The 10490-nt window shown below is 47.9% G+C and overlaps 1 protein-coding gene across 3 annotated transcripts in view; it reads right to left on the bottom strand.

Moving 5' to 3' along the window:
* Nucleotides 1–601: 601 nt before the first annotated feature.
* Shg (DE-cadherin) overlaps nt 602–10490 on the bottom strand; it is a 141921-nt gene continuing 132032 nt past the window's right edge. For 2 of the 3 annotated variants that reach the window (XM_076775899.1, XM_076775900.1), the window contains exons 5-15: nt 9431–9619; nt 9070–9356; nt 8630–8900; nt 7832–8411; nt 7556–7737; nt 6114–7476; nt 5638–5855; nt 5350–5565; nt 4921–5260; nt 4680–4832; nt 602–4609 (exon numbers count right to left, since the gene is read on the bottom strand). In XM_076775899.1, the coding sequence (XP_076632014.1) occupies nt 4467–4609; nt 4680–4832; nt 4921–5260; nt 5350–5565; nt 5638–5855; nt 6114–7476; nt 7556–7737; nt 7832–8411; nt 8630–8900; nt 9070–9356; nt 9431–9619 (3942 nt within the window). In that variant the 3' untranslated portion in view covers nt 602–4466. The remainder of the gene's footprint in view (nt 4610–4679; nt 4833–4920; nt 5261–5349; nt 5566–5637; nt 5856–6113; nt 7477–7555; nt 7738–7831; nt 8412–8629; nt 8901–9069; nt 9357–9430; nt 9620–10490) is intronic. The other variant, XR_013080544.1, reaches the window with a different exon arrangement.

The following is a 10490-nucleotide window of genomic DNA, read 5'->3' as shown; positions in this document are numbered from 1 at the left end:
CCACTTTCTAGAAAAAAATTCAGTAAGGGCAAAACTTCAAACATTAATAACTTTTTAACGAAGCCTCCATCAACAAATTGGTATTCTTGATTTTCGTCATATTTTGGCCAATTTTTCCCGGGGGTGGCCGAACACTCTGTATACAATGCATCGATAACGACCGGCGTCTTTGCTTCTGGGAATTGGTGGGGATAACTACGGTCAGTTATGTGGGCACTACTGTATGTCCACTATATGCGTGAAAATAAAAGCCGTCTCAGGATTAGAATAATCTACCATCGGTTGCTGCAGAGGTGCAATTATGATTCTTCTAATACCATTCTCTTTAAACCAAATTCAAAGGCCGTGCAACCTCCTACCTTAGGTTATTCTACCGACACACTTTTCATTCAAAGTACAATAACTTCTCCCTTCGAGCCCACCGTGAAACAAAGTTATTATTAAGCTCCGTGATGGATCGTTTTCTCGCCCCACATTCGAGCATGTAAGCTTTGCACTTCAACGCATAGACCGTCAGGCTAGAATATTCATTACAGACGATCGTAAACTACGTAACTTAAAAAATTCCCCTGGTAGATAAAATAAATAAAATAAAAAATAATTTTTAAGTAGTAGTTTGCGATTTTTTTTTTTTAACAATCATCAGAAGCGAATTTTGCGACGTCGTCCCTGGCTTCTTCGAGCGTTTCTCAATCGGTGGCCGAAAAGGTTTCCTCCTCGGGTGACGGATAAATCTGAGCGTCGAGACGCGAAGCCCAACCAGAATCCGGTTAATTAAACGTTTCTGGTCTCTCTCGCAGCAATTTCCGGCCCATTTAGCGTTCAAGGTGTTCTGTAGCGGGGGGATGCGCTCCACGTTTGTATTCGAATTCCACTTTATTGCTACAAAAAAAGGAAATTACACGTATCTCTGACGACGATAGATGGATCGCGGGTAAAGGACAAAGGTGTGCACATACATGCCTTGCCATCGACTATCACATGTTGAGTAGGTCGCCAAACTAATCGTTTACGCGTACCTCGGGTAATGTACAAGAAGCCTGTGTACGCGCGTATCTTTCTTCACCGTTCCCAATCTCTCTCTCACTCTCTCTCTCTCCTCTCTACGTACACTCAGGTTACGATGGGTATTCGCTTCTTCGTTCTTTCGCCGCGGAAGGATAGTCGAGTCGATCGAATCGAATGGGAAAGCGTCGAAAAAGAATTCGCGCGTGAAAATGATTTTTTTGTCTCTTATTATTTTTTTTTTCTTTCTCTAGCATAGAAGGGCAGTGTTCAGAGTAAAATTATCGCGAACGGCTTTTCCGTGCCGTGTGTCTTCTACGCGTCGACTTGCCACGATGAAACCGAAAGATGGCGAACGACTCGGACCAAAAACCATAAACGGGTGCAGAGTTTCGACCGTCCATCCGATCGACGTGAAATTTGGAGGGCGGGAGTCTGCCCTCCAACCCCTCCAAATTTCGTACGGAGGCGCGAATAAACCGGCGTGAGTCGTTCGTGTTTCGGTTTCATCGCGATCTGTTCCGCCTCCTGCGATCCGCGACGATCACCGACGGAAACACGTTCTTTGTACTGCAAAGTGTATCGCTAAAAAAAACCAGCGCGTTGATATGACGGATACGACATCGACAATGGTTCCGACGGTGGGGCGTCTTTGCTCGCAGTGTCGTCGTTGTTCTCCGGTGGCAAGCGTTCTAAAGAAGCTGGGCAGCCATTCGTTCGTGTATCGATACGCAGGATTCACCACCCGGTTTCACATATCCTCTGAGATCACACGCTTTTCGCCTAAGCTGCATCCTTGATCGTATAAATTAAACCTTAGCTTTTTTTTCTCTCTCTCTCTCTCCCTTTCTCTCTCGACGCGTCTAATGCGCGGACGATGCGTTTTACGTATTTATACATATATATCGTCATTGATTTATCGTACAAAAAGCTTACAAATTATTATCACATATATATGCGTGTACGTACGTGCGTGCACGCGTACATAGGTACACGAATATACATACATATATGTATACATACATATACATACATATACATATATATAGGCGTAGAAATTGTTCTTCGAGATGGAGCGATACGCGATCGACGATCGACGATCACGCGATACGCGTGACGAAATGGAAGAGAAGTAATGGGGGCAACCAGTTCCGGGACGAGGCAGCTTCCATTACGGAAATCGATCGTCGCCACGGAACTGTTCGCGTCCCAACGTAATAAACGTATCGCGTTCTGCTTCGTCCGCAAATCTTTTGCCAGTAAAACTATATTCGGTAGGTATTCGATTACAGGCTAAAAACGATAAATCAACGTCGGGTTGCGCGGGTATGGCACTCGATCTCCCTCCATCGGTTTTCGAGTCGTTTCTCTAACACCACCCGCAACGTATGACGCCGCATCCTTAAATACGATCTAACACCGTGTCTCTTACAATAATTACTCGTTATACTCGACGCTGATCGCAAACCTCGAGGAACACGTGCACGCCACAGAGAGACGCGTGCGCGTAAATTATCATCGTTGCGTCCGCGAATCGTCTCGGGACGCTACACGTACCTGTATGTACGTATATATTTGTATTTGTATTGCTATTTATAATCTATTATATCTGTATTCGCTATTACGTGAAGTTTTGCTCACTCGATACACGACTTTCTCACTCACGCACATCCAGTTAATAAAATATTCTATAAGTTAAATAATGGAGAGCGATGCCGCTCTGTTTCTCTCTTCGGTGCCATTGTGTAACCGTTCTCCCACGCCATTCGAATCGCCATTTTCTTTCACCTTGTGCATCGCAACAAACGTCGCACTCCCGTCACTGGTAGTTATAATTCTCGGCACGTCTTCCCTATGTCTCCTCGCGTTTAGTATACATATACATACATACACATATATATATCATATATATATATATATATATTTATATAATGTAACGTATAAAAAAATAGTCCAAAAACCTCGTAACTCGAATGATTGCCAAACTTACAAACGCTGCTCGTCCTTCCCCGAAGGACTATTAATATTCCTTCGCCGTCGAAGATCAAGCCGTATCTCGCGATTCGTCCGGTTGGAGAATAATCGCGAGCAATCGAAAAGTGGATGGCCTCGCGTGCTTCCGTTCAACGCAGAAACGGGCAAAATTTCATTCGACCCGTTAACCTTATTGTTTTTAAATCTTTCGTTGTTACAATTACGAATATCAAGCTTTTTTTTTGTTCTGGGAATAGCGAGAATCTATTCGTGACCGGACGAAAATTTTGTCCATCTCTCGCTGTTGGAACGCACGCGACATAATTGTTCGAAATTAAAAAATAGCATCGTCTCCTGTTACTCCTAGCTGCTCGAGGACTCGTCGTTTCAACTGGTACAATGAACACAGTCGCAGTCTTTCTTGGCCGTTGCGTCCTCAAGGCGTTGCACACCACCCAGACGGTCTCAAGAGAACTTTCTTGCACTTTTTCAAAGTTTCATGCGTCTAAAACGTTGTTTTAAAGGGATCGTTTGAAATTCTAATAACTGACAAAGGTATAGCACGTTTCTCTTCAACGTCCATATGCTTCCTTGACTTTGCGTATAGAAATAATACTGGAAAACTATGTAATCATACATTTTTTAAATGCATTCTGGTAGACTGTAGGTGACTATACTTGGACTAAGAGTAAACTATAAATTTTGCGAAATATTGCACTTTCTTGTGCAATCCATAAAAAAGACTGCATTTGCCACGCACAGAAAAGAATGAGGACTCGTTTATATGATGTCAACAAAAAAAAGAAAATAAATAATGAAGATTTACCTCAGGGAAAGAAAATTAAAATTCAATTGTTTTATGAGCCGTTCAAGTGGTGTGCCCCCTCGAGCGAACGATATCTCTATGATCTTTTATCGCTGTCCGATGATTTCGAAAAACAAATAACAAAATAAAAGATAGCGTGGTTCGTTTCCGTTTCGATACGAGCCGCGTAGAAACAAAATACAATATCGTTCGTTTCGTCGTTTACCCTAATCCCTCGACCGGCCTCCATCGATTCCTGGTCGCGCGAAACGAAGGAACCGTTCCCCCCCCCCCCCCCCCACCAAAAAACAGCGGGAATTTGATTTCTCGCTCGCTGCAACGAAAACCGTCGATCCCCGCGAGTAAAATAATACGCGACGAGCCCATCGTCGCGACAGTCTGTCGAAACGAAACGCGCGTAAAACGAGTCGTCGTTGTCGGCAAAATACTTGTGTCCAGTTTGTCTTTTGCCGCTTTGGCATCCGTGAAACGTAAAACTCGATGAAGGGAAAAAGGCAGCCGGGGGCGCGTCGCGGCGTCGTCGTCCCCCGTTGTCCCTGGTCGTGTTCCCTTGGTCGAGTCACGGCGACGTGAAAACGCAAAATAAAGTCCTCGCGTCGGTTAAGTACAAAATGAGAGAAACTCGCGAATGATTCCGTGAAAATTTGATCGATCTCGAGGCTCAACACCAGCTCTCGCTCTCCCGTTCCCCGACGCCGTCGCTCTCCTCGTCGCTGGGCTCTTCGCCGTACATGTCCGCCAATTTTCGGAACCTCGGCCCGAAATTCGACAGATAGTTGAACTTGAGGTCTCCGTCATCGGTACCTGTCGGGCAAAGTAACGGATCGGTCAGACTGCTGGTCGAAGACGATACCCGTTGACTTTTAATACGTACACGAAGCTAAGGACGACAAGGAGCCCTCGGAGTTGCCTTCGCCCTCGTACGCGTAGTGCCTGACGTCGTCGAACGGATTCGTGTCGGGATCTTTGTCGCAGCTTTCCTTCTTGCCGTCCAAGAAGCCGCAAATGTCTGGAACTTCGTCGGGAGCTTAAAAACGAACGGAAGACAACGGCGTGTAAATTAGATTAAGGTTTTTATCGCAGTTCCGTCGGTCGTCTCGTAACGGTTCGCTTACCTCTTCCCTGCAAGCCGACAGGCGCTATTTTCGAATCGATGGGCGGGGCGTCGTAAATAGTTCTCAGAACGTTCAAGTCGTAACCGGTGTCGACCTCGCCGCCCCCTTCATCTTCGTAATTGATAATATTTTCTCTTATATCGTCCATGTCCTTGTACAGGTCGTCCGTTTTTCGCCTATGCACTACCACCGCCAACAACAATATCAACAAGATCGCCACGCAAACCAGTATAGCGACCAGAAAGTTCGTATCGATTCCGAAGGAAACGGCCTTCGCCATTCTGTGATCGCAACCTGGATCCGCGTTCCTCGACAACGAGGGCATCCCCAAATTATACGTCTGAAACACGCGAAGATCAATAACCTCGGTTAGAAACGGCTCTTTCCCGCGTTGGTAACGTGAATGGCTAATTTAGCACGCGATATTACGTTTCCGTTGAAGGTCATGTTGCGTATGCAACCGACGAATCCTCTGTCGGTCGGTTTGTGATCCCATCCAAACTGCGAGGCGAGATGCGCCAGATTGGTCAGAGTACCTCCGATCTGTATCGGGCTGTTCACGTTCAAGAACTCGTTCGAGCCTTGCGGCGCGGTTAGGCTCATGCACGCCGATATACCGCAATTGTCCACTTTCATCTCGATCGACTGTAACCCGTGACAAAAATTCGATCAATTTCGAAACTGTCTTTTACTCTAACGAAAGAACAGGAAGCTTACGTTCTTCGTCCAGTAGACGTCTATCCTGTGACTCTTGCCGTCGGTGAGTTTTATTTGCTTCTGATCGAGCCTTACGGTGCCCGTGCCGTAATCCATGTAAACCACCGCGAACCCATGCTGAAGCTCCAAAGCCATGAAGTCTTGAATCTCCGAGTTGTGGGTCATGGGGCCGAAGTAAAACACCAGACCGTTGTCCACGTGAGGCGTTATCTCGAGACCTGCCAAACGCAACAACTTTATTTCTATTCCTATGCGTAAAGATTAGCAATTTTTAAACCTTTGAGTGCTACGAACTCACTTACCACAACACAATTATTAGTATTTTAAAAATCATGTCAAGTTTTAATGTATCTAATAAAATGATTCATTAGAAGAGAATTACATTTGTAACTTTGAGCGTATTCAGTCTCCAATGAACCCTTTGGCCAGGAGTATTCAGCACTCAAAGGTTTAAACTTTATTTTCAGCGCACTTACTCAAATGAGAGTCGTCGCAAGCTTGACCAGGCGGTGGCATGACGGCCCATCCGTCTCCGTGGAAGCCGATGCCCAGCAGCTCGCACCTGGGGCCTTCGAAACCGGGCGGGCACTCGCAATGCTCCGCCAACGGAGTGCCTCCGTTCAAACAAACGATTGGCTCTGCCACGTGGCAAGTGCACTGCGGGTCTACGACCGCCCGTACGCCGACGAACGAAGTCGTGTTCGTGTAGACGGCGGACGGGACCGTGCTGGCGTTCAAGAAACTGCGACACGAGTCGTTGCAATGCAGCTTCTCGATCAGACACTCGTCGATGTTCACCAACAGGACGTTCGTCTTGAGCTCCCGCTCTATCTCCTTCATGCGTCCTGCCAGAATCGTGTTCAACCTTTCAGGAGCGTAATAGGGACTGCCGTGCGCCGAAAACCTAACGTCGAGTAAGCTTTTGTTGTTGTGGTGGGGCGAGTGGAGCACGGTGAACACGTCCACGTTCTCCACCGATGCGTTCAACATATTCGCGATCCGCTCCTGAAATATCTCCTTCTTACTGATGCCGGACGCGTCGGGCGCAACAAACTCTTCGGCGCTCATCCCGGCGAACCGCACGGATCCGGACCTGGTCACCGCCTCCTCGGGCAGCTCCTTCACGGTAACGTTCACGTAAGCGTGCACCCGGTGCTCGGGTATGTGCTTGCTGCTCTCGGTGACGATGAACTTGAGGACGTACGTGTCGTTCGGTGTGCCCGAGAGCATGGTGATCATGCCGGTTTCTTGGTTCAAGAGAAAGCCCTCCTTCTGCATCATCGCCCAAGCGAAGTGTTTGTCGGGCAGGTCCCAGTCGTCGGCGTCGTTCACGTAGACGCGTCCGATCTTCGTGTCGGGCGCTTCGCCCTTGTAGTTGTACACGAATATGGAACTCGAGCCCTCCGACATCGGATTGTCGTTCTCGTCACCGATAATGACGACCAGCATCGACGTGTCCGTCATAGGCGGATGCCCGCTGTCCGTGATCGCGATAGGAAGCTCGTAGCTTTTCCGTTCCTCTCTATCGAACTCTACCTCTGCGTACAAATTCCCGTCGCGGATCGAAAACTTGGACATAATCTCGTCGCGGATCGAATGCTTGGACAAATATTCCTCGTCGAACCGGTAATGAAACGGCGGACCGTTCTCGTCCGAATCGTAGTCCCTGGCCTTCAGCTCCGTGATCTTCCCGGGCGGACGGTTCTCGTGCCACACCACCGGTTGCTGCATGTCGAGGAACGGCGCGTTGTCGTTTATGTCTATCAGCGTGATGTTCACCATTACCAATTCCCGCAAAGCTGTCGGCGACCCGTCTTCGTCGCGTGCCATCACTATCACCTGAAACGCGCATCAAGCTTATTTAGAATGGCCCACGGGAAGGTTCGTCGATCGCTTTTCCAAATCTCTATGTACGTACCGTCCACATCGAATAGCCCAACGGCGAGTCCCGATCCAGGGGTTTTTTCAACGTCATGCAACCGGTCTTGTCGATTCCTATCAGAGGCTGTTGATCCTCCTTCACGATGAAATACGCGATATGCTGATCGGCGCTTCTGTTCTTTATATCGGGATCGTAAGCGACGACGGTAGTGATGCAACCTGTAGGGAGATGAAGACGTTCCTGTCACGGTGACTCTTGCCTTAAAAATCGTGGAATCGCGTGTAAAATAGGAAATTTCGATCTCGGGCTTACCTTCGACCAGCTTCTCTTCCTCGATGGTCGGGTTTTTGTCAAAGTCTTCGAAGACGGGGGGATTGTCGTTGACGTTCTCGATGAAGATCTTTACCTGGGCGGTGTCGTTGTACAAGCCGTCGAAGGCCCTGACCGTCAAGTTGTATTCCGTGATCTTCTCGTAGTCCAAAGGCTTGTTCACGCGAATCTTGCCCGTGGTGCCCTCGATGTAAAAGCTGTCGTCGGTGTTCCCGTATATGATGCTGTAAGTGACCGGGCTGGCCGTGTCCGAATCGAGAGCCTTCACCTCGGTGACCGGGGCGTTGATGTTGGCGTTCTCGAGGATCGAGTTGGCCGTGTAGACGGCTTGGGTGAAGTGCGGCGCGTTGTCGTTCTTGTCCGCTATCTCGATTCGGAACACCTGCTGACCTTTGTTGTGCTCGCCGTTTTGGAACAGGGCGCTCGGCGAATTGTCCACGGCGATCACCTTCACGTTGTAAGTGTCCTCGACTTCTCTGTCGAACGTCGTCAGAGTGGTGATGTTGCCGGTGTACTTGTCGATCGCGAACAAATCCCGAAAGTTGTCCAGCATGTATGTGACCTTAATGGCAAAGAAACCGAGAAGATAGTTCGTCGAAGAATTTTTACGAAGACATTGGAACTTAACTATTATTCGGCTCCTTTTTTACCGACCGGTAGCCTATTGGCCATCTTTTTACCGACCGAAAGCCTATCGACTGACTTTTTTACCGGCAGCGTTTACCGGTCGGTAACGACGTCCTAGTCGATAAAGTGTTAACGTACGAAGAAAGGGAGTACCTGATTGTGCGCCGATGTCCCATCCGCGTCGATGGCCCGCACTTGCATCACGGGCACGCCTGGCGGTTCGTTCTCGAGCACGCTGCCCTTCTTCATTTCGCGAAACATCGGAATATTGTCGTTCATGTCAAGCACTTCGATGTCGATCACGGTCTCGGCGGCCAACTGGTACTTGTTCTGCACCCGCACGATCAACGTGTACACCGTGTTGCTCTCGTAGTCGAGATGCTGGGCGAGTTTGATGTCCGCCACGTCCTTGGTCGACTCCAGCCTGTCGAGGATTACAAAGTATTGTTTACCTTACGTATTTAATGTAAACTAGAATTGACTTTTGTACAAATGGGGACTAGTTGCGTTTATCCGTATCGAGTGGAAACTCGTTTTCAAGACCAACTGGCAACTGGTCTGACGCGGAAAAAGAGGAGGTCGCGGCCGCTCACCTGAACGTGTTCCCTTTGTTGGTCTGCTCGGTTCTGCCGGGGACTAGCTCGAAAAGGAGGCCACTGTTGTCGCCGCTGTTCGAGACGGCCTTAAGTCTCACGATGCTCTGATCGAAGTCGCTGAAGGTCTCAGGAAGTCTGATGGGCTCCGAGGGCCTGGGCAAGAAAGCCGGAGCCTTTTTGTGCGACTCCACCACTCGAATGTCCAGGTCGATCACGCTCGCCTTGGGATTCTCGCCCTGATCCTCGGCCGTCGCGGTCATGCTGAACTTGTAATCCGGATTCCTCTGCGGATGAAAAAGCCCATTCGATCGATCGATCGTTGAACAAATCGCGTCGACCGATGGACGACGATACTCACGTCGATGGTTCTGTTGAGGAATATGACGCCGGTGTTGCGATCGATTCGAAAGTAGACTCCGTCTTCCGGCCTCTTAGGCGACAGGCTGTAGTAGACGACAGAATTGTTGCCGTCGTCGATATCAGTGGCGGAGACTCTCATCACCTCGCGGCCAAGAGGCAAGTCTTGAGGTACAGACTCGGTGTACGCCTACGCGTCGACGCCGACGCCAACCGGAAAACAAACGAGATTCGGTTTCGCTCGAACAACGCACACGTCGCCGATTTGCGATTTTTGGTGCACACGATCGATGGGGACGTCTCTCGTGCAAGCGGCTCGAAACGAATTTCGTCCCTGTCGCGCGTTTTCTCTTCTAAATTCCTACACGCGTTAGGTGCATGCGTCGAGATCTAACCCAGACCATACGTTACGACAAGCAGCGATACGATCGGTAAGATTGCGTTAAAATTTCTTTTTACAACTTTTTTGCGTTTGTTCCTTGTATTTCGCATCATTACTAAATAATTTCTATCGATTCGAGACCGACGCGTTGTACCGATTATTTTTCTAAAGTGTATGGCGGCTGTACAGAGGAATAGTAAAAGAGATAGATGTTTTGGTTCTGAGCCTGCTAGTAGACTCATCATAGTAAGGTGATCCTAGCAAGTGTCAAATTTTTTTTTCTGTCGAAAAATTTCACACCTTCTCGAATTTTTTCTAGAAACTGGGTAGGATTTCGAGGGTATGTGTAACGACCAAAAATGATTGTAATTGACTCCTGCAACTAAAAATAATTTTTCCAAAACAATTTGAAATTCTTCTTCTTTGTCGAAAAATTTAGGCACCTTCTCGATTTTTTTTCTGGAAACTGGGTAGGATTTCGGAGGTAGGTCTATTCACCAAAAATGATTATAATTGTCCCTCGCAACCGACAATAATTTTTCCAAAACGATTTGAAATTTTTTTTTCCCTCGAAAAATTTCACACCTTCTTGAATTTTTTTCTCGAAAGTGGGTAGGATTTCGGGGGTATGTGTAACGACCAAAAATGATTGTAATTGACTCCTGCAACTAAAAATAAT

Source organism: Colletes latitarsis, chromosome 10 (assembly GCF_051014445.1).
Source record: "Colletes latitarsis isolate SP2378_abdomen chromosome 10, iyColLati1, whole genome shotgun sequence".
NCBI lineage: Eukaryota > Metazoa > Arthropoda > Insecta > Hymenoptera > Colletidae > Colletes > Colletes latitarsis.
Note: the sequence above shows the minus strand (reverse complement) of the source record. Positions and strands in the feature narration are given on the sequence as shown.